This window comes from Oratosquilla oratoria, chromosome 26 (assembly GCF_046742065.1).
Source record: "Oratosquilla oratoria isolate Oo_2021 chromosome 26, ASM4674206v1, whole genome shotgun sequence".
In the NCBI taxonomy this organism is placed as follows: domain Eukaryota; kingdom Metazoa; phylum Arthropoda; class Malacostraca; order Stomatopoda; family Squillidae; genus Oratosquilla; species Oratosquilla oratoria.
Window position 1 is genome coordinate 55,468,022 of NC_134802.1, and position 25,005 is coordinate 55,493,026.

Sequence of the window (25,005 nt, forward strand, 5' to 3'; positions counted from 1 at the left end):
CCCTACTTGATTCGCCTCCTCTTCCTCTCTTAATTTCTTTCCAAAACATCTTTTTATTACTTTCAAAATTTTCTGTCATACTCCTACCCCATTTCACATCACATTTTTTTTTCCTAAAAAGAAAGAAAAAAAAATATATATATATATATGTATATATATGTATACACATATATATATATATATATATATATATATATATATATATATATATATGTATATATATGTATACACATATATATATAATGTATGATATGTAGATTTTGAAGTTTGCTATTGTTTTCTTCAGGAGCTGCTTTCAACAAAGGCAGAGTATGAAAGAGAAGTTAATTCTTTGAAAGATGTAAACAATCGACTACAAGCTCAGGTACTCTTTAAGATTTGCACAATTGTCTTTTGTAAACTTACACAGAATGAAAATTTACTACATTCTTTGACGATTATCATAGTTACATGCACTCATTGTTATTGATATTGAAAGAATCAGTTTTATATCATTGTTGAAAGAATCAGTTTTGTATCAATATTGAAAGAGTAAGTTTTATTTGATGATAGTTATAGTGATTTTTGAATATGTTTCACAGTTGATATTCAGAAAAATTAATGTTTTCATATGGCTACCTCCCTTATAAGGGGGAAAAAGCCGTTGGTATATGTATGAATACAAGTTAAAGCTTTGAGCCTGGACAGCATTCTAATGAAAAAAAATTATCTTCAGGTCAATGAACTAGAATATAAAACCAGCAGTAATGCAACACAGATGTTGGACATGAAGGAGATGATTTGTTCGCTGCAGTCAGAGGTGAAGGGGGCCAGAGTGGAGTGTGAAAGTAAAGAATTTGGAAATATTTTTACTTGTTTTTACTTGTTTGCTCATATGTGATTTTCTATAATTTAAATCACACTTCTATTCACTTTTGGGCAATATATGGATGTATATACACTGCATGAGACTCATCCAACCCAGGTGCCTTACCTGCTTTCATCTTTTTCAAAGCTCCTTGTACCTTATCTTTTCCTATTGCATTTTCATTTTCCTTTCTCATCATGGTTGTTTTCTTAGCGCCTCCCACTGCCGCAATCCCTCTCTCCCTCTCTAAACTCCTTCACATTTAACAACTCTCTAAAATGCTCTATCCATCTTCTCCTCACTACCTTCACTTCCATTAACATCTGTCCATCTGGGCCTTTTACCTTCTCTCTACTTGACTCACCAATATCAGTCTCGTCACTTCCTTCCAAAATTCTTTTTTATTCTTTTCAAAAAATTCTGTCATACTTCTACTCCATTTTACATCTCTCCTCCTTGTCTCCCTCACCTTAAATTTGACTTTTTCTGTCTTTTCCTGGTACCTGTAATATGCTTCTGTAGTCTTACCTCACAACCAATCCACATGTACTCGCATCTTTTCTTCCTCTACTGCCCTCACCTCTTCATTCCACCATTCACCACTCTTCCTTTTATTCCCTCCTGTCCTCTTTGTCCCACATACTATTGTTGCAACTTTGTCACTTTCTACTTAATAAATACATACATACATACATACATATACCAAAGGCTTTTTCCCCCTTACACGGGGGGTAGTAAAAAAGAAAAAGGCATAGAAACCACTCCCACCCATTCCATTCCCTACATATTCCTCTCCCCTCCACCCTCCCTCTTATCTTGGCATCTCCTGGATGACAGGTCATCCTTGCATCCTATCCACTGCCCTGGGTCAGAAGCAGTTGCAAGACACAGCACATCCACGGCAAGGCCGCTTCATAAATTTGGCAACCCCCCCCTCTCCGTCCCCCATGCAGAAAAGGAGAAGACAGGGAGAAATCCCTTTGGGCTGCATCAAATTTTTTCTCATAAAATATTTCCTCACCCCCCATCCCCCACCCACTCCCCTTCATGCATCACAGCACCATCCATACACAACCCTTCTCCATTCACCCCTGTCTTCTGTCCTCTTAAAAAATACTCATTCTTAATCTGCTTCTACCTTTGCTCTATCCCTCGGCACTTTCCACACTTCTCTCAGCTCCTCCTGGTATACCTTCTCCTTTTCCTTCTCATTCAATATGTTAACTGTCAGCACCCTTCTACCTCCCACCCTGTTCCTCCTCCTCCAGTTTTCCTTCACTCTCACTTTTCCTTCTACCAAAAAATTATCTGCCATTCCCCAACTCTCTCTCCCCTGAAAATATGAACATCTAGAATTTATTATATCCTTCCTTTTGATACTCTACATAATCCATTAATGCCCTATTTACCAACCTTCCTTCCATCACCCTTTCCCTTGTATAATTATGCTTTGCTCCCTTTGTAAAAACTTGTGTTTACTATCATCAACTCCCTTTCTAAACACATCTCCAACATCATCTCTCTACATATACCATATACACTCAACCTTTGATTTTCTGGACCCCCTATTTGCTGGACTTAGGATTTCCTGGACATTTGTCTGATCTTGGACAACTTTTCTGATTGCCAGATATTTGTCTAAGCCTGTCCAACAAAGAAGTCCAGCAGTCGAATATCTCAGGCATGACCTGATTTCCTGGATGTAGATTAAGAAAGCCACACTAGGTGGAGGGATCTAGGCTATGAGGATATTTGCTGGACATTATAGGCATAATCTTGAAAAAAATATACTTAAGTCCATGAAATGATGTGGTCTGGACTGGGCCAGAATTTTGCTGTTGCTGGAATTTTGGTGTTGCCAGACTGGACTTACCCTCATTTAGTCCAGCAATTAGAAGGTTGAGTGTATATACATCCCAGAAACTCTCTGTACCTTACAGAGGTGTGTGAGTGTGTGGCAATTTTAAAGAACATAAAATACCCACTACATACATATTTACATACATACATACATATATCAAGGCTTTTTCCCCCTTACAAGGGAGGTAGCCCAAAAGGAAAAGGCATAAAATCATTCCTACCCATTCCATCCCTGAATACACTCCACACCCCTCCACCCTCCCTCTCATCTTAGCACCTCCCGGATGACGGTGATAGTGGACATACATATCTAAACCCATCTATTGTACCTCTCATCTCAGCACCTCATGGATGAAGAATCATCTCTGTCTCACTCCATGCAGTATTGATCAGGGTTGGGTCCGAGTATAAGTGATTGTATTTTAAATCCAAGTACCTGGACATTTTTCAAGTACAAGTACAGTCATTTTGCTATGTACTTACATCTAAGTCCAAGTATGTGTCATTGTACATAAGTAAAAGTACCTTATATGATAAAAAAAAATCCTGTCACAGATTCATAAAGCAAGAAAGTTAGTACTTTTTTGTGGATACAAATTGAGTACATTATTAAAAAAGTAGAATTCAATATAGAAAGGTAAATGGAAGTTAAACCTTTTATTTTAGCACATTTACTTCTTTCATCACAGAATTGCAAAACAAAAACATATACTTTATGAATAACTTGAATAACTGATATTCCCTGTGCTGTAAATGTTATTGTATCAGTAATAAAACTAAATTTCACACAGAATATAAGTGCAGTGTGAAGAGTGGAGCGTGATAGGAATAAATGCATTCACGGTAATTGAGTACTGAGGTGCTGTATTGGCCCTGTCTACTGTAGCATGTTACCAGTTGAGGAAATACTACATAATTTTGGTGCTTTATCCTATATTACACTACAGTATCATAACATTCTATGTATTTACCCAGTAGTAACATCACAAAGTTTGCTAGAATTTATGTAGAGTATACTGTATAACTTTTGATTAAATACAATATATTTGTTTGTACTTGAATGTACTTGGTATTTTTCAAGTACTTTGGGTCTAAGTACAAGTACAAGTACCACTGAATTTTTAAACTCCAAGTACATCAAAATCTGTACCTAAGTCCAAGTGCAAGTACATGTAGATGGACCTAACCCTGGTATTGATACTTTACTCTTAATTTGTAGTGGAATGTTGCCTTTACCTTTTTTTTGTCAGTATTAGATACACATGTATATTCTATAAAGGCATATGTAATATACTAACTATTCTTATACACTGTGTTATTTGTGATAACTCAATTTTGTGTTGTTTTTACTTTCTGAAACTTGTGTATTGATATAGGTCAAATATCACAAGAAAAAATGAAGCACAAAGAAGTTCTAAGGACCATGGAACAGCAGCAGTTAACTGAAGTGCAGCACCTTAAGTCAGAGCACCAGAGACTTGAGGTTTGTGTCTTTTATTTATGTATTTGTTTATTTACTTTCTTTTTACAGTTTAGCAAAATTGACAGTATTTATGTGTGGTATGGGTGGAGGCTCGCTAGCTGAGCGGGTTAGGGCGTCATTACTTGTGACGAAGGTCGAGGGGATGGCGGTTCAAATCCTGCCATCAGCGAAGTTGAACCAAGGGCATGGTTCATTAAATTCCACGCTACAAAGCCCTCTGTGAGGGGCACCGTCCTAGCCTTCTGATAGGGGGGGAGTTTGTGATGTTAAACCATATCATCATCATCATCATGGGTGGAAGGTGGGTTCATTCCTTGGTTGGCTACCTTCCTTTCAATAGTGAAGAAACCTTTTGGTATAAAGATACATACACTGTTGAACGTGATTTCCTACTGTGAGCTCCTTGATCTTTATTCATCAGTGACTATATAGTCTCCTATCATAGCAGTGTTCCATCTTCCTTAGTATCTTTACTCCATTGCAAGGGAGGTAGCCTGGTATAAAGATAAATAGAAGTAGTTATGTAATAAAATGTAAATCCTCTTATCTAGCAATAGAATAGCATTATTTTCTTGATTATGGGTATTTGATGTGTATACCTGTGGTTGTCAGTGATTGTAAGAATGATAATGAAGTGTTGCTTTAAGTCTCACTGACTGAGCCACAACCTTGCAACAGCTGCCATTGATCCTTGGACCCTCCTATGGAGCTTCTTAGGGAAGAAATGTTGGTCTATTGTCTGTTCCATCAGTGTATTTACCTAGTTGTATTTACCTAGTTGTATTACACGGGAAGGAAGCTATGCTCTTGGTGACCCGTCTTTGTATCTTTCAGCATCAAATTTTTTCTTAAAATTTTGAATTGTATTTGCACACATTGTTTCTTTATCTAAGTTATTGCGACACTGCTTCTGACCCAGGGCGGTGGGCAGGGTGCAGGGATGACCCGTCATCCAGGAGGTGCTCAGATTAGAGGAAGGGTGGGAGGGGTGTGGAGGGTATTTAGGGGTGAAATGGGTGGGAGTGTTTTTATGGCTTTCCCTTTTTGGCTACCTCCCTTGGAAGGGAGAAAAAGCCTTGGTATATGTATGTATGTATGTATTCCAGATTTCCAGCACTCTGTGTGGGAAGCTATTCTTTTCCCGCTCTCTTCTATAGTTATCCTTTTTGAGTTTCTTTTCATGACCTCTTGTTTTTCCATTGTCATTTTTTAGTAAATCATTCCTATCAAGGATTTCCATTCCTTTCATGATTGTAAATATAGTCAGTAGATCACCTCTTTCTCTTCTCTGCTCCAGTGTTGGTAGTTCCAGTTTCAATGATCTTTGTTCATATGTTAATTTGGAAAGAGCTGGTGCCAACTTTGTCGTTGGTCTCTGTAATCTTTCTAGTTTCCTTATATTTTTTTTGGTACTGGGTGTCCATAGTGTTGCTGTGTATTCCAGTTCTGGTCTAATCAATGTAACTAATATTTTTTAAATCATTTCTTCATCCAAGTAATCAAATGCCACTTTCATTGACTTTAATAGGTTGAAGGTTTCTCCGACTATTTTGTTTATATGTTTATCTGGTGTCATGTCTTTGGTGATTATTACTCCAAGGTCCCTTTCCGATTGCACTTTCTTGATTTCTATGTGTGGGACTGTTTCTATGTCACCATCCTCATTTGTGGTTGAATCTGATAATAAACTGAAGCACTTGGTGGCAAGGATTAGGAGGGTGTGTGAGAGGAGAAAGCTGAAAGCAAATGTTTGCAAAAGTAAGGTGATGAGATGTACCAAGAGTGATGAGGGTGTCAGGTTGAAGAGGAGTCTGAAGTGCGAAAGGCTTGTGACAAGGACAGAGGAAGGTCAGAAACAATTGGTGAAGTTTGGGAAAGTATGGAATAAAAGGAAATTGAAAGTACAAACATACATACAAGATTAAAAACATACATACAAGATTAAAAACAAGATGATGAGATGTGCAAGAGGTGAGGTTGTGTGCGAGTGGTCACTGGAGGTCACCGTGTCATAGTCAGTAAGCAAATTTGCTAGGACAGCTGGAGGTCCTGGGTTCAATTCCTGGGCAGGGCCAGCTTTACAGTGACACTCCCTGTCACATATGGTGCAGTGAGTAGTATCCCATAGCAGTGCACATTCCTGGACTGGGAGAAGCCCAGAGAAGGGAGATATGCAAGTGGTCACCAGAGATGACCATGGTGTAATCTGTAAACAAACCTGCCCAGATAGCTGGAGGTCTTGAGTTTGATTCCTGGGCAGTGCCAGCTTTGCAATGATGTTCCCTTTCACACAGGTTGGCAGCAAGCTGGAGGTAAGTCATAAAGGAGAGAGTTTAAAGTTGAATTTAAAGTTGCTGGGTTTCATTTCCGATATCAGTCTCAAAGACTCTCCTCAGAACATCAGCTGAGGTAAGTCTCAACCCCTCACTGTGGTGCCCAGCCATGGCAGTAACCTCCCAATTAACAGCTTAAGCTCACTGGCCTGGGCAAGGCTCGATCTGCTTACCTTGTGAATACGAGGGCAGCGTGCTACCACTGTACTAGCCAGGAAGTGGATAATTTTAAATATTCGGTGTCACATGTAGCAGCAGGAAATAGAAGAGTGAAGGTGAAGGTAAACTGTAGAGTGAAGGAAACCAGTAAATGTTTTTGGGGAATAAGAAGTGTCAAGAGAAATCGGTATCTGGAATGGATGTGAAGAAAAGACTGTATGAAGTGTTGATTGTACCAATAACATTATATGGGGCAGACACTTGCAAATTAAGGGAGGCAGAAAGGAGGAATTTAAATTTGTGTGAAATTAATTGTTTGAGGACTATGGTGGGAGTTAAAAGGATGGAGAGAGTAAGAAATGAAAAGGTGAAGAGGAGAGCTAAGGTAGAAAGGGAACTGGCAGATAGGGTAGATGAAAAAGTATGTATTGTATGTTTCTGTAATTGGTACACCAACCAAACTTTCCTAAATATCTTGACAAAGCAACAGGCTAATAAAGAGTGAGAAATTGTTGCAAGAATAATAAACCTTGATATGTTCCTGTGAAATGTTTGTGTTTGATTCAGCTTTTCAAATCCGAAGGCTTTGTTTGAGTCCTGTTGGTTATCGGTAACTGTCTCCTGCCCCAATGTCCATATACTGTACATGCAAAAAATTACAGCTTTACCTGCAGTGAAGTTCTTGCTGGTATAAGCTCCTCACCTCACCTTGGAACCATTTGGAATTGCATATTAGTAATTGTGTGTATGTATATACTGTTGACCCCTGTGTAAGTGGGACAGCTGAGTCAAAGCATATCTTGACTTTTTCATGGAAAGATAGATGTATCTAACAGGCTAAATTTATATATATTGGTCATTATGTAACTATATGGTAAGCTGTGTAGTTTTCCCTCATGTTGTATCTTAAACCAGGTACTTTATCATAGAGTAGTTTTCTGATATTGTGGAAAAGCAACAAGAAAAAAAAAAAGTGTAATATGTCTTTATATAGTAGTACCCTTTTCCCTCTTGTAATTAAAACATTTATTTCACGTTAATATTCTTTAATATATATATTTTTCAACCACATATCACTTTTAGTTCCGTACCATCGCAAACGAGACTGAGAATCGCTCGAAGGAGGCATCCATTGGAAATTTATACGTAGATGAGCCGAGGATTCGAACCCAGCTAACCTGTAACAAAGTTACATTGGGTTATGTCACTATAACTTTGTTACGGGTTAGCTGGGTTCGAATCCTCGGCTCATCTACATTTCAATTTCTAATGGATGCCTCCTTCGAGCGATTCTCTGTCTCGTTTGCGATGGTACGGAATTAAAAGTGATATGTGGTTGAAAAGGATATTAATAGATCACTGGGAACCATTCAGTGTGTATGTATTCTTTTATATATATATATATATATATATATATATATATATATATATATATGTATATATTGGAAACTAGTATGTTATAACACATTTGTAAAAGATCACTGTTAACCCACTATCGGAGAAATAATAACGGAAAGTACAGAGAAACTGTATATATCGACTACTCTCTGTAGTCCTCTTCAGAAGAATGCTTGAAGAGAATTCAAGCATTCTGCTGAAGAGGACTACAGAGAGTAGTCGAAATATACAGTTTTTCTGTACTTTCCGTTATTATTTCTCCGATAGTGGGTTAACAGTGATATATATATATGTATATACATGTACATATATATATATATATATATATATATATATATATATATATATATATATATATATATATTACAGAATATTAATATAGAATAATTTTTTTAATTTCAAGAGGGAAAAGGTTACAACTATATAAAGACAAACATATTACAAGAATACTAATGTGAAATAAAGGGATTTCTCTCCGTCTTCTTATTTTCTGCATGAGGGGATGGAAAAGTGGGGGTTGCTGATTAAATGAAGTGGCCTTGCTGTGGATGTGCTGTGTCTTGCTACACTGCATCGGACCCAGGGCAGTGGGCAAGATGTAGGGATGACCTGTCATCCAGGAGGAGCCAAGAAAAAAGGAAGGGAGGGATGGTGAATGGGAGTGGAGTATGTGGGGATGAAATGGGTGGAATTGGATGTATGGCTTTGACTGGCTATATCCCTTTTAAGGGAGTAAAAGCCATTGTTATATGTATTTACCTAGTTGTTTTATATGGGAAAGGAAGCTATGCTTGTAGTGACCCGTCTTTATATCTCGCAACATCTAGTTTGTTCTTAAATTCTTGTATGGCGTTTGCACACAATATTGTTTCATCCAGCTTGTTCCAGACATCCACCACTCTGTGTGGGAAACTGTTTTTTCAGATCTCTTCAATAATTATCCTTTTTGAGTTTCTTTTCATGCTCCCTTGTTTTTCTTTTATCCCACGTTAATAAGCCTTAGTATATAGAAAGATAGTATCCTGTCACATTTACAAAATTATTTGTATTTACAGAATGAGCTGTGGGACCAGATCAGGGGGGCAGAATCCCACAGGGGGGAGCTTGAGAGTGAGCTTGTCTCTTTAAGAACCCAGTTGTCAACAGAAAGAACAACATCTCAGGCCCAGCTTAAAAGTCAGAAGCAACAAATGAAGCTAGAACATGTAAGTTTTGCTGTTGTTGTTGTTGTTCCCAAAACTGTCTGTCTGAGCAGACCCAAGGAATGCCACGGCCAAAATATGGTTTTCCACAAATCCTTTATGGAGTGTATGTTGTGTTGTTTGCATGCATGATTGTGTATAATGCAGTATTCCATGACGTTTTGAATAGTATGCTGTTGTTTAAGACCACCTTTCTCTTTCCTATAGTGGAGACTAGCCATATGTTATGTGGTGTATTGATAATCAGAAAGAGTAAGATATTTATAAGAAATGTGAATATACATAAATATAAACATAACTTGTTTGGGTGTTAGTAATGTGTACTGCAGTCGTGGTAAGTATCTTTTAAAAATTTATTTACAATTGTTTCAGAAAAGTGCATTGAGGGAACTTCAGGAAAAAATAGAATACACTGAACAGAGCCTTCAGGATGCTGAAGAAAGACTTCACCAAGAATCTATTGCTCACGCCAACCTTCAGGGTACAAATACAAAGATGAACTCGCAGATTCATACTCTCAAGAACCAAGTGACTCAGCTGGATGCAGTAAGATATTTGCTCTCACATCCTTCATGTAGCTTGTCTTGAATTTTTCTTCTCCATTTATATATGCTAAGATAAGAGGGAGGGTGGAGGGGTGTGGAGTGTATTCAGGGATGGAATGGGTAGGAATGATTTTATGCCTTTTCCTTTTTGGCTACCTCCCTTGTAAGGGGGAAAAAGCCTTGGTATATGTATGGATGTATTTATATATATGAAGGGGCGACTAAGGATGAGATGGATGGATGGGGTAAAAGGGGCACTGGGAAAGAGGGGAATGTCTGTTGAGGAAGGAAGGGAGAAGACAGAAGATAGGGGTGAGTGGAGAATGGTTGTGTATGGATGATGTTGTGATGCATGGAAGGAAGTGGTGGGGGATGGGGGGAGTGAGGGAGTATATTCGTATGATATTTTGATCCAGCCCAAAGGGATTTCTTCCTGTCTTCTCTTTTTCTGCATGAGGGGACATAGGGGGGGTCGCCGATTAAATGAAACGGCCTTGCTGTGGATGTGCTGTGCCTTGCTGCATTGCATCTGACCCAAGGCAGTGGGCAAGATGCAGGTATGACCCATCATCCAGGAGGAGCCAAGAAAAGAGGGAGGGAGTGGTGGTGAATGGGAGTGGAGTATGTGGGGATGAAATGGGTGGGAATAGATTATGCCTTCGACTTTGGCTACCTCCCTTGTAAGGGGGAAAAAGCCCTTGGTTTATGTATGTATTTATATACATATGTATACCATGAAGTCTTTTCTTCCTCATAAAGGGGTAATTGAGTCAAAGCATATGCTTGTCCTACATCCTCTCCATACTCGTCCAAAACACATTTGTTCTCTCTCCCTGTTCCCCCCGCACTACTCAGGTCAAAGGTAATACATTGAGATGCAGGACTTCCATAGCATAGCCTGACAACTGGAACTGGCATACCCCCATTTCTTCATTTCCTGGGTTGGGGGGGGGAATATATATATATTACATACATATACCAAGGGTTTTTTGCCCCTTACAAGGGAGATAGCCAAAAAAACAAATGCATTAAAAACCACTCCCACCCATTCCATCTCCACATACTCCACTCCCATCCACCCCTCTCCCTCCACCCCTCTTATCTTGGCTCCTTCTGGATGACGGGTCATCCCTGCATCTTGTCTACTGTCCTGGGTCAGAAGCAGTGTCGCAAGACATAGCACATCCACAGCAAGGCCGCTTCATTAAATCAGTGACCCTCCTCATGAAGTGAAAGAGTTAAATCCATAATTCTATTCACTTTGACCTCCAGTAATTAACACTATACAATCAATAAATTTTTGCCACGAGTTTCACTAAGTGGTTAGTTCATAGGCCCACAATAGCAGTAAGAGTCCTCAGAACCTTGTACAGATCTTTCAGCAAAGAAATTTTGGAATGTCTGTGTTGTATTACTGTGGGACTGTTTATATGTCACTGAAAGCTGTAAGGAAAGGAGATCAGTCAGTAGCTGTCAGCTCTTAATGTCACACTATACAAATTTTGCATTTTGAAACCAAATTTATTTATATAGTTGAAACATTAGCCATAAAATTGAAGGGGCTAAAGTGAGTTTTCTTTCAGCATGGTGGCATAGTACATAAATTAGGTTCTGGCCAGAATAAAGAAAATTTAGTCATTTGAAGTACTGTGATAGATTTGTCATTATTGGCACTTTTTATTTATTTATTTTTAATTTAATTTATTTATTGATATTTTTTTTACATGATTTGGTTTAATGTCACAACCTCGCCCCTATCAGGAGGCTATGATGGTGCCTCTTACGGCAGGGTTGCGGAGTCGGATGTTATAAGGTCCGACTCCGACTCTAACTCCTAGAATTCCTAGGATGCTGACACCGACTCCTTTGATCCCTCCGGCTCCGACTCCCGACTCCCGACTCCGACTCTGACTCCCAACTCCGACTCTGACTCCCGACTCCGACTCCCAACTCATTAACTCCTTGACTCTATAAAGGATTTGTGGGAAAACCCAGTTTCGGCTGTGGCCTTCCTTGGGGAGACGGAAATGCTCGGACAGACAGTCTAGGGAACGACAACAACAACAACAACTCCTTGACCCCTATGTGGAAATCTATTCTGCAGATCCATATACCAGCCTCCCACACCTATTCAGCAAGCATTTTATAAATATTTTTAATGTACAGGTATATCATTTTTTACGTGGAACATTCACTTGTATGATAAATATACTCACATATACACTCACCCAGCTTTATATATATATGCACACAAGCACGTATATTCGTATAAACATATATATATTAAATATATAATGGTATTATTTATGCTCATGATCATCTACCAGCTTATGAGCACTTTCAAATCTGTCATGGCAGAGTTGCCACTTCAAGCTATATATTTTCTTTTTCCTTTGTGCCCCTCCCCTCCCCCACAAAAAAAAAATCATCTGTTATTTCATTTGTCCATTCTCATAAACCTTCTATCACAATATTAGGAAAAAATGTGACAAATCATGATGAGGAAAGGTTAATGGAGGATGCCCTACCTAGTACTTACTGCAGAATTAATTTCACCATGTTATCATAAAAACCAGGAATCAGTTCAGGAAAGAGAGAGACAACCTTCCCCTGTGCACACTGTTCATAGCTGCTGTTGTTCCTCCCCTTTTCAGTCATCACCAAATGCTGTGACATATGCTCTAATGTCATTCCTATCTGGCCTCTGAGACTGGTCAAAGTTTATCTCAGGGCATTATCCCAGCATGACATAGCTCCTACAAAACAGTAAAACACACAAAAACATTTCCATTGACCTTTACATACATGAAGATGTATGTGCATAGTGCATACGTAGTGGATATTTACTATTGTCTACACTGTCATGTACGTGTGTACTTGATGGAGTTCTAGATGTTAACATAATTTGAATTAGACTGTCAACAAAGGTAAAGTAGCTAGTTTGAATTATTTAAAGAAAAAATTATCTCTGTCACTTGACAGTTGCAAATTATTCAGGAATATTTATCAAAAATAGAAATACATTCCACAGGCTGTAACTCCCATAGTATAGAATGAATGAAACATTTATACAAACTACATTCTGGAAACTTCTATAAATGGTATATATCCTGTAACTAGCTATAAAACTATTCTATACTGGATGGTTATTAAATTTTCTCAACACAAAACATATCAAATTTTTTAGATTTTTTAAACTTGGAATAATGAGACCTACTGCTTTCTATTTGCACAATAGCAACAAATTATTTCACAGTGCACATCTATAGACAGTATTTTACAGCTATTGGACTTAAAGAGACGGAGTCAGATAAAAAATCCCTACTCCAACTCCGACTCCTAGTACTCTTAGAAATTCGACTCTGATTCCCAGTACAGGTAAACGTCGACTTACGATGGCCGCGACTTACGATTGTTCGACTTTACGATGACGACGACGACGACGACGATATGATAATTTAACCCCTTCCATACGGTGCCGCACACGTAGGCGTCATAAGGAGCAAGTGGATTCGCGACGCTGCCATATCGGCGTCTTGATTATATTTATTGTAGTCGCCCCTGTGTTTTTACATTCTCTCAAATGTGCCCTAAATCCCATTCTCTGTGGTTTTCAAAATTCGCGGGTGAAAGAGAGAACGATCGATATAAGCGGTGACTATATTTTATGATGCGAGTATTATTACGTCACGTCGTACGGCTGGCATTGGCTGCTGCCCGCGCGAGATTTAAGTTCCGTACTGAAAATACATATTATAGTGTTTGAATATGGTAAAAAGGATAAAAATAATTAAATAAACTACTGTACATGTTTAATAGGCTATATTCAGTATCTCTGGTGGTTAATATACAGGTAGGCTAGGTACAGTGACCACGGAACAGTGTGATACACAAATTGGGGATCGACTTACGATGAAATCGTCTTACGATGGCTCTATCGAAACCTAATGCCATCGTAAGTCGACGTTTACCTGTACTCTTAGAAATCCGACTCCGACTCCCAGCTAAAACCTCTGACTCTCTCCGACTCCAACTCCGCAATCCTGCCTTACGGAGGACTTTGTAGTGTGGAATTTAATGAACCATATCCTTAGTTCAACTTGCCATGAGCATGCTTCAAATCATGATCATCTCAACCTTCGCCGCAAGTAACAGTGCCCTAACCTGCATGGCCAGAATCATATATCACACCTTTTGACTTTTTTGGGTTACATTTGGGCAAACGAAAACTTGTGCTAACAATCTGCTCCATTCTCCATTTTTCATTTGTCCATGGCAGTATTTGGAAATCTTATGTGCTGGCCATTCATGATGAGCTAAGATGGGAGAGACAATGAACAGATTTTAGGTGGAAGTGGGATGGATATATGGCGAGTGTATGCTTTGGGGGTTGAGGAAGTATGTGTGAGCAAAATTTGATGCAGCCTGAAGGGATTTCTCCCCGTCTTCTCCTTTTATGCATGGGGGGACGGAGAGGGTGGGTAGCCGATTTAATGAAGCAGCCTTGCTGTGGATGTGCTGTGTCTTGCAACACTGCTTCTGACCCAGGGCAGTGGACAGGGTGCAGGGATGACCCATCATCCAGGAGGTGCTAAGATAAGAGGGAGGGTGGAGGGGTGTGGAGTGTATTCAGGGATGGAATGGGTGGGAATGATTTTATGCCTTTTCCTTTTTGGCTACCCCCCTTGTAAGGGGAAAAAGCCTTGGTATATGTATGTATGTATGTATGCATTGGCTTGATCATCCCCTTGGTAAGGAGAAAAAGGTTCTTTGGTATATGTATGTGATGGTAAGTTTGTATTTAATACTAAAGCTAGGATGCCTTCAGGGCCAGATTTACCAATATGTATAGTATCCCAGGGGGTGAGTGGAGAATGGCTGTGTATAGATGATAATGTATGTATTTCTTCTCATTCAGGAGGTGCCAAGATAAGAGGGAGGGAAGAGGGTGGAGGGGAGTGGAGTATGTTAGGGATGGAATGGGTGGGAGTGGTTTTTATGCCTTTCTTTTTTGGCTACTTCCCTTGTAAGGGGGGGGGGAAAGCCTTTGGTGTATGTATGTATGTATATATGTATTTCTTCTGATATAAATCTTGATATATCACAACAGAAGCTGTCTGGCAAGGATGAAGAGGTGAAAGTAGCAGAAGCCAGGGTTCGACTGGAGGTTAAACATCAACTGGAAGAACTAGAAATAAATAAACAGGAAGTTGTGAAGTTAAATGCAACTATAAAGAAATTAGAAAGGTAAGGTTGAAAAAAAAAAGATGAAATCTTGCAGTGCTGTCTGTTGTACAAGTGTTGGGAGGTAGCTATGTCACTGGCTAGGTGGAGGAGGAAGAGGAGGATGAGAAGGAGGAAGAGATGAAGAAGAAGAAGAAGAAGAAGTAGAAGGAGAAGGAGATGATGATGAGGATGATGATGATGATGGTTCTACAGTAGATCTCTCTGGAAGAACCATTGGACTTTTGTCTGTTGCATTACTGCGGGACTGTTTCTGTGTCATCTGTTTATAGTAATAAAGATAGTAATAAAGCATTCACTGGTTGTCAGCTTTCCTGTGAAAAGATTGAGGAAATACAGGTGATGTTGGTAGAGAGAGATTTTGGGTTATGTTCAGTGACCGAGTTTCAGCCTCTAAAGGCTGTATTTACCTAGTTGTATCTTATGAGAAGGGGAGCTACAATTGTGGTGTCCCATCTCTGTATCTCACCATATCTAATTTGTTTTTAAACTCTTGTATTGTTTTTGCATACACTATTCTTTCATCTAGTATGTTCCATACATCCACCACTCTGTGGGAAAGCTGTTTTTTCAGGTCTCTTAAATAACTGTCCTTTTTGAGTTTCCTTCCATGTCCTCTTGTGTTTCTCTTATCCCAATTTAGTAAATCATCTCTATCAAATACTTCCACACCTCTCATAATTCTATAGATGGTTAACAAGTCCCCTCTTTTTCTTCTTTGTTCCAGTCGGTAGTTCTAGTTTTGACAATCTTTCTTCATATGACAGTTTTGATAGTGTTAGGACCATCTTCGTAGTTGCTCTCTGAATTATCTCAATCTTCCTTATATTCTTTTTAGTGCTTTTTGGTGCTGTATAGGTATTTGCATGTTTATGTGTGTTCTAGTATTGTGGAGAGTGGGGGTCGCCGAATTTATGAAGCGGCCTTGCTGTGGATGTGCTGTGTCTTGCGACACTGCTTCTGACCCAGGGCAGTGGACAGGATGCAGGGATGACCCGTCATCCAGGAGGTGCCAAGATAAGAGGGAGGGAGGAGGGTGGAGGGGAGTGGAATATATAGGAAATGGAATGGGTGGGAGTGGTTTCTATGCCTTTTTCTTTTTGGCTACCCCCCATGTAGGGGGAAAAAGCCTTTGGTATATGTATGTATGTATGTAGTCCAGGTATTGCGTTTTTGCTTTAGCGTGTCATGTAATACTAGAAATTTATTTTGCCTTACATTTTTCAAATCACTGTATGTGTTCCATCCCCTTCCCATACTCATGGTAGGTGTAGGTCTAGGGCAGCATTTCTCAACCTTTTTACCCTTGCATAACCTTTGAAATAAATTGCATGTCTCAAGGAACCCCTGTGCAAAAAAACAAAAAACAAAAACAAAACAAAAACATATACCATGTCTATTTTATTTTGTTTATTTTATTTTGTTTATTTTATTTCTATTTTGTCTATTTTACCATGTCATTTTATTTATATCATAAAAATAGGTTAGATAGGATGATGTCTATATCGCATTATTACAATAACCAAGAATATGTCGTGCGTGTTTAATTATATTACGTACATGAAATTAAATAAAAAATCAAAAGTGCCTTAGCTTATCTCACTTGTTCTTGCGGAACCCTTAGGGATCTTTTACGGAACCTTAGGGTTCCGGGGAACCCTGGTTGAGAAATGCTGATCTAGGGGAATCCACTCCATTTTCAAATTGTGCAATGGCCAAAGAATGCATATATTGCTTGTTTGCGAAAACATCGTCATAACTCAAAAAACTGAATTTTTGAGTTATCTATACAGACATATTCATCTTCAAACACGGATTTTTTTGGTAACAGTGTCATATCTGTAGCTCAAAAATTGACCGCTAGGGAGTGCTAAATGTCCCAACGACATAACCTTACATGTTCCAACTTGTTCCAACAAATATTTTAGACTTAGTAAAGATTATGATTGTTTCAACTTCTATAAACTTTAGAGGCGTATTTGATGCTCCAAAAAATGTTCCACCTATGGTGTTTGAGGGCTTTTTATAATATTGAGAGCATTTTGAAACTTTAAAATGCCTCTCCTGAAAAATTCTATATTTTGAGTTATGACGTTTTCGCAAACAAGCAATATCATGTAAGTAGACGAATACCTGTAGTTCCACATGGAGGTGAGGGTGTTGATGGGCTTTGAACATAGGCAGCAGGGGCTGTTTCTCTCTGATGTCTGTCTTGCAAGAGCACTTGCAGGTATCCATCAGTGATCCCACTAATGATCTATATCACTGGTTGATGAGAGTTAAACTTTGATAGTCAAAAGATCATGCTATCAGTCCCGGAATCTTATTTCCTGTGCCTACAGCAGAAATGTGCTGATTTAAACTTTAAGAATCAGAGGTTCCTTAATATTGAATGAAACTGTCAGGCATTATGCAGTACAAAATCTTTAAATGTCCCTAACAAACCAATTGTTGGTAAATGTGTGTGAGCAAAATCTCTTCAATGTTAATGAAGTATGAGCCACTATAAGGGTGATGGGTCATCCACGAGGAGCTAAGATGGGAGGGGGGGAAAGGGTGGTGGATTGGAGTGGAATGGGTAGGAGTGGGTATATGCCTTTTGACTTGGTTACCCCCCTGGTAAAGGGGAAAATCAATCAAATCAGCCATCCTGAGTCCACTGCTGGACACATTCCTCCTTCATAGCATTATGAATCACACGAACGCGCCATCCTCTGCCACGTCACTTCTGCAAACTTCTCGATCTCGTCTCTCCACCTTCTGTCTTATCTCCCTCTTCCACGCTTCCTATCTTGCGGTGTCCACTCAGTAACACACTTGCTCCATCGCTCATCAGTCGTTTGCACCAACTTACCTGCCCAATTCCATTTCCTCTCTTTTACTGCCTCCACAATATCTCTCACTCTAGTCTGCTCTCTCACCCAACTTGCTCTCTTTCTGCCTCTCAGTGTTATTCCCATAATTGATCTCTCCATTCTCCTCTGTGCAGTCCTTAGCTTTGTTTCCATCACCTTCGTCAGGGGAAAAAGCCCTTGATATATAGATAGGATCACTACATAAATGTTTGAATAGTGTTCCACAATATACTATGATAACCTTTGGTAATTGTTGCTCATGGAATTTTCCAGATCTTTAGAAGAAAATCAGCTTGAATTTGAAAATGACTTGAAAAAGAAGGATGAAGAGGTAAGGAAAGCCAAACAAGAAGTGAAAGAGAAAGAGGTACAGTTGTTGAGACTTCGTGAAGATGAAGTGCGACGGATGGGGATGCTGCATTCCGCTTTCATGGCGTATTTCAACACATCAACATCATCAACTCCTTTTCATCAGGGAGATGGATGACATAACCACCAGTAAGGAGATTCTCATATGTACATACATACATATACCAAAGGCTTTTTTCCCCCTTACAAGGGAGGTAGCCAAAAAACAAAGGCATAAAAACCACTCCCATCCATTCCATCCCTATCACATTCCATTCCTCTCCACCCTCTTCCCTCCCTCTTATCATGGCACCTCCTGGATGATGGGTCATCCCTGCATCCTGTCCACTGCCCTTACAAGGGAGGTAGCCAAAAAACAAAGGCATAAAAACCACTCCCACCCATTCCATTTCCTATATATTCCACTGCCCTCCACCCTCTTCCCTTCCTCTTATCTTGGCACCTCCTGGATGATGGGTCATCCCTGCATCTCGTCCACTGCCATGGGATCCTCATACTTTGTAGTTACTCTTTAAGTGTAAAAAGGTGTTGTGTTGAGCCTTTTAGTTCTTCATCTCACATGAAGAACTAAGATGGGAGAAGCAATAAACGGATTTTGGATATGTGTTGGGTGGGTTCTCTGACTTGTGCACCTCCCTCATAAAGGGGAAAAGATCTTTTGGTGTGGGCAAGATGCAGGGATGACCCATCATCCAGGAGGTGCCAAGATAAGAGGGAGGGTAGAGGGTGGAGGGGAGTGGAGTGTATTAGGGATGGAATGGGTGGGAATAGTTTTTATGCCTTTGTTTTTTGGCTACCTCCCTTGTAAGGGGGAAAAAGCCTTTGGTATATGTATGTATGTATGTATGTTTGTCATAATTTTTGTCTTCATCTTTGGTGCATTCTTTAACTATTTGCTTCTGCTTTTTGTCTCTTTCAATGTATATTTTACTTTGTATACTTCCCTTGTGGACCCTTTTTCCACAATAAAGATGAATTGACCCACGGCAGTGGACAAGATGCAGGGATGACCTGTCATCCAGGAGGTGCCAAGATAAGAGGGAGGGAAGAGGGTAGAGGGAAGTGGAGTATGTTGGGGATGGAATGGGTGGGAGTGGTTTTTATGCCTTTGTCTTTTGGCTACCTCCTGTGTAAGGGGGGGAAAAAGCCTTTGGTATATGTACAGGAATACCTCACTATACAACCGAGTTGTGTTCCCAGCTGACTGGTCACAATGCGAAAATTTGTATATTGAGGTGGGTTTTACATGTAAATAGTGGGGTTGTGTTCATGGACCCTGTCAACCCCCTCCTCAGTTTTTGCCTACTGGGGCTTTCACATACACCCAACATTTGTTTTACAGATTGACCTCTCATTAACGGACGTTAATTAGCTGTGTTTGCGATGTTTTCGCTGTGTTTTCGGTGTTTTTGGTGCTGTTGTTTAGTGCTGTGCAATCACTATGCCACCCAAAAACCACTCCAAATCAACGGATTATTCACATCAACGGACACCGTTACCCCCCTTTTAGTCCGTTAATGAGAGGTCAATCTGTACCTACTTTATAGCACTCGGTTGTATAGTGAGGTATTCCTGTGCTGAGAAAATAATGAGGTGCGGTCCTTGCATGGCTCAAGTGGGAAGGAGCGAAAGAGATGCAAGCAATGGGAGTAAAAGGGGGAGATTAAAAAGTGTAATGAGAAATAGACATTATGGAACTTCCACTCTCATTGAAAGTAACACAATAACAACATTTAAAAATTGCCTAGATATATACTTAGACTCCAATCCACAAGTAAAATATTATCCCTTGCAATAAAAGATCTGACAGCCCAGCAGTTAATTGTAACTGGATAGGATAGTGGTAGCAGTAGTGTTAGTTCATCTTCTATTGCCTAGTTACCTTGTTTTCTTAACTGTAGCTTAGTATTGTAAACACAAACAGCCTCGTTAGGGCCAGTAGGCCTGCTGTTGTTTGTTCTTCCTTTGTGTTCCTTTGAATGGATACTAAGAGGAGATTGTATGAAGGAATGATTGTGCTGACAGCTCTGTATTGGGCAGAAACATGGAACATAGGAGAGGAAATAGGAGTTTGAATGTGTTTGGGATGAGGTACCTGAGAAGTATGATAGGAGTTACTAGGCTGGATAGAGTGAGAAACGAGGAGGTGAGGAGGAGAATGGGGAGGAAAGGGAGTTGGGAGATAGGGTTGAAAGAGTATTGGGGTGGTTTGGACACATGGAAAGAATGAGTGACAAAATATCAGTAAAAGAGGTGTGGAAGGCAGAGGTGGAAGGAGTGAACATGAGAGGGCAACCAAGGATGAGATGGATGGATGGGGTAAAAGGGGCATTGGGAAAGAGGGGAATGTCTGTTGAGGAAGGACAAGAGAAGACAGAAGATAGGGGTGAATGGAGAATGGTTGTGTATGGATGATGCTGTGATGTATGAAAGGAGTGGGTGGGGGGATGTGGGGGTGAGGGAGTGTGTGTGTTGGGGTAATTTGACGCAGCCCAAAGAGATTTCTCCCTGTCTTCTCTTTTTCTGCATGAGGGGGTGGAGAGTGTGGGTTGCTAATTAAATGAAATGGCCTTGCTGTGGATGTGCTGTGCCTTGCAACACTGCTTCTGACCCAGGACAGTGGGCAAGATGCAGGGATGACCCGTCATCCAGGAGGAGCCAAGATAAGAGGGAGGGAATGAGGGTTGGTGAATGGGAGTGGAGTATGTGGGGATGAAATGGGTGGAAGTGGATTATACCTTTGTATTTTGGCTTCCTCCCTTGTAAGGGGGAAAAAGCCTTTGGTAAATGTATGTAAAACACAAATAATTATGTATTTATCTTTATGTTTTCAGGCATCTGATGAAAGGCTGGGGTTGGGATGTGATCATCATCCCAAGAAGAATTAATAGAGGTGTGGGTTGCACAGAGGTAAACTAGTCTGAAATGGTGTGATTAAAGCTTTACTTAAGATAAGTTATGACTTCCATTTTGTATGAAGAGTTGATGTTGTTACTTCTCATTGGCACCATGAAGAGTGTTATGGATAACTGGAGATGTTACAGAATCACAAACAAACCATCCTGAAGGTGAGTTAATGAATTTGTGCAGTGGTGAATACAAGAATACCTCGCTATACTACTGAGTTTTGTTCCCAGCTGACTGGTCACAATGCAAAAATTCGTATATCGAGGTTAAGGGTTTTACATGTAAATAGGGGGATTGTGTTCATAGACCCTGTCAACCCCATCCTCAATTTTTGCTTGGGGCTTTCACATACACTCGACATTTGTTTTACCTACTTTATAGCACTCATTCATATAGTGAGGTATTCCTGTACAGTACTACCTCTCATTAACGGACATCAATTATCTGTGTTTGCAGTGTTTCCGCTGTGTTTTCGGTGCTGTTGTTTAGTGCTGTGCAATCACTATGCCACCCAAAAACCACTCCAAATCAACGGATTATTCACATCAAGAGACACCGTTAACTCCCTTTTAGTCCGTTAATGAGAGGTAGTACTGTATATGCTTTTGTTATACAGCCAAAATATTTATTAGTATGATTTTTGTCCCCTGCTTCATAAAGTCTTGTGTAAAGAGGCACTGTCCTTGCTTCCTATGAGAGGGGTATTTCATAATGTTAAACCAAATCATTATTTTTGGTACATACATATACCAAGGCTTTTTCCCCCCTACAAGGGAGGTAGCCAAAAAGGGAAAGGCATAAAATAATTTCCACCCATTCCATCCCTGAATACACTCCACACCCCTTCACCCTCCCTCTTATCTGAGCACCTCCTATCTGAGCACCTCTTATCTGAGCACCTCTTATCTGAGCACCTATTTTTGGTGACTGACACTAATCCGTCCATGTGGTGTCTCGTTATCTTGTGGTACCAGCGTAGTTGTATTGTGGTGTCACCAAGACAGACCACTTGACACAATACTTCACCAACATCCCATAGATATTATGATTTGTTTTGGTTTAACATCACAAACTCCCCCCTATCGGGAGGGTAGGATGGTGGCTCTTACAGGGGACATCCAATCAGATCATTTAGGGAAAAGAATTTAAATATATTTGGTTTATTTATATTGAACTTGAATAAAGTGTTTATTTTATGTTTCATTTGTGTTTATGTATTCAAAATATCATCCTTTCTCATAGTATTTCTCAGTACTTGGTCGTATAATTGAATCTGGGATATACAGTCAAAGAATTGGGCCTCAGGGATCACCAGTCTTCTGCACGCCACTGTGTGGACCTCTTGCATACTTTAGGGAGGATTTTGGTTTCAGTGGGTCATAGTTCTATTGGGGTGGTTTTTGTGCATAATGTTATTATTGTTAATGCTCTGTTTTGTGTAATTTTAGATTGTCCCTTGTTTTCTTGATTGTTGGCGTAGTCAAGTGTGGTTCTTAGGAATTCTGTAGACTGTGATTAGTTTCTTTTCTGCTGATGAAAATTATTTACATATTTGTGCATGTGCTGTCTTGTGACACTGCTTCTGACCCAGGGCAGTGGGCGAGATACAGGGATGACTTGTCATCCAGGAGGAGTCAAGATAAGAGAGAGGGAGGGGGGTGGATGGGAGTGGAATATATGGGGATGGAATGGGTGGGAGTGGTTTTTATGCCTTTGTTTTTTGGTTACTTCCCTTTTAAGGGGGAAAAAGCCGTTGGTATATGTATGTATATTTATTTACTTTATTTTTTCACTGCTAGGTCCTTGATGTGTGGACTGAAGGATCTCTGCACATCAAAAGTAAGGTCTGCACAGTTCATGTAGTCCTCACCTGTGATTCATCTCCAGCGGTTTATACGTATTTTGAATAAAGCATTTTCCTATGAAATGATGTGGTATTTTATTAATTATATTTAACCTTTGTCTTTGAGAATCATGAATATTAAAAGTAGGCTCACGTCTTGTAGGGAGACATATGTATTAGGTCTTGGGATGATGAGGTAAGGTGGTCAGTTTTTTACCACTGTACCTTGACACCCGGCAGATTCTGGCACTTATTCACAGCTAAGTTTTCTGGTGGGGGCGGTCAGGTTTAAACACACTTAAACCATGACTGTTCTACCCCACTTGGTCAACTATTGCAATATGCAGGGAGCAAACTGGCAGCATGTTTGTCCCCTTCTGTAGGATGCTGAAGACAATTGGAGTCACTGGGGTCGTAAGGGAGAAACTTGTGTAGGGGAAGAGAAAGAAAAATAGAAGTTAAAAGTGATCAAGACGCCCTTGGTATTTAGATAGATAGAATTAGTTTGTTAGTGTACTCATATATTCCTTGTAACTGTGTTTACGACAAGACATATATAGTGTGCTTTCAGAATTTCTTTTTTTTTTAGAATTGTATTAAGGTTTTCTGTACTTGTAATTGTGTTTAGGAGATGGTTAAAGAAAATAGAGAAAAATGGGAAGTGGGCCAGTTGTTGTTTGCTGATGACACTGTGATGTGGCTGGGATTAAGGGAGATTGTGATGGGGTTTGGGAAGGTATGTGACAGGAGAAAGTTGAAGGTAAGTGTGGATAAAAGCAAGGTGATGAGATGTACAAGGGTGGATGGCTGTGAGTTGGAAGTAAGTCAAAATGGAGAGAAGCTGGAGGAAGTGGATAGCTAAGTATTTGGGGTCACATGTGGCAGAAAAGGGAGGAATGGAGGTGGAGGTAAATTGTAGATAGAAGCAAGTAAATACCATAGGGGATTAAAAAGTGTTATGAGAAATAGGTATTCAAAGAGGAGATTACATGAAGGGGTGATTGTGCCAATGGCATTGTATGGGGCAGAGACTTGGAATATAAGAGAGGCAGAAAGAAAAGTTTAAATGTGTTTGAAATGAAATTTCTGAGAAGTATAGTAGGGGTCACTAGGCTAGATAGAGTGAAAAACGAGAAAGTTAGGAGGAGAATGGGAGTGGAAAAGGAGATGATAGGGCTGATGAAAGATTATTGGGATGGTTTGGACACATGGAAAGAATGAATGATGAAAGATTAGTACCGTAATAGAGGTGTGGAAGGCAGAGGTGGAGGAAGTGAACTTGAGGGGACAACCAAGGATGAGATGGATGGATGGGGTGAAAGGGGTTGTTGAGCAAGAAATGGAGAAGGCAAGAGACAGAGATGAGTGGAGAGTGACTGTATATAGATGATACTGTTATGTAAGGAAAGGAGGGGCAGTGAATGGTGAGGTAAGAGGTGCTTATGTGTGAATGATATTTTGAAGCAGCCTAAAGGGATTTCTCTCTGTCTTCTCTTTTTCTGCATGAGGGGATGGGGAGTGGGGTATGGTGATTAAGTGAAGCAGCCTTGCTGTGAATGTACCGAGTCTCACTACATTGCTTTTGGCCCAGGGCAGTGGGTGGGATACAGGGGTGACCCATCATCCAAGAGGAGCTAAGATGAGAGGGGGGGGGAAAGGGTGGTGGACGGAAGTGGAATAGGTGGGAGTAGGTACGTGCCTTTGACTTGGCTACCTTTCTTACAAGGGGAAAAGCTTTTGGTATATAGATAGTATTTAGATGGGGATATACCGGTGGCAGGTGTTAGGACCTATGGTGAGTTTTGCCTTGATGCAGTACATTTGACTCATGCAGTATGGTTATGGGTTGAAGTGGGGGGAGGCAGACAATCTTTCATCCCAAGGTGCTGAGGTGGAAGAGGTGGTGTGGATGGATCTTTTAGTGTGGGTGTATGACTTGAGACTTTACCTCCCATTTCAA

General features: G+C 40.0%; 1 protein-coding gene across 2 annotated transcripts in view; it reads left to right on the forward strand.

Annotated features, from left to right (window-relative positions):
* LOC143039609 (leucine-rich repeat-containing protein 45-like) overlaps nt 1–23,129 on the forward strand; it is a 38,203-nt gene extending 15,074 nt beyond the window's left edge. For both annotated transcript variants that reach the window (XM_076209867.1, XM_076209866.1), the window contains exons 8-16: nt 287–364; nt 716–827; nt 4,084–4,190; nt 9,136–9,285; nt 9,655–9,828; nt 14,938–15,074; nt 18,200–18,424; nt 21,130–21,363; nt 23,002–23,129. In XM_076209867.1, the coding sequence (XP_076065982.1) occupies nt 287–364; nt 716–827; nt 4,084–4,190; nt 9,136–9,285; nt 9,655–9,828; nt 14,938–15,074; nt 18,200–18,413 (972 nt within the window). In that variant the 3' untranslated portion in view covers nt 18,414–18,424; nt 21,130–21,363; nt 23,002–23,129. The remainder of the gene's footprint in view (nt 1–286; nt 365–715; nt 828–4,083; nt 4,191–9,135; nt 9,286–9,654; nt 9,829–14,937; nt 15,075–18,199; nt 18,425–21,129; nt 21,364–23,001) is intronic.
* Nucleotides 23,130–25,005: the final 1,876 nt, after the last annotated feature.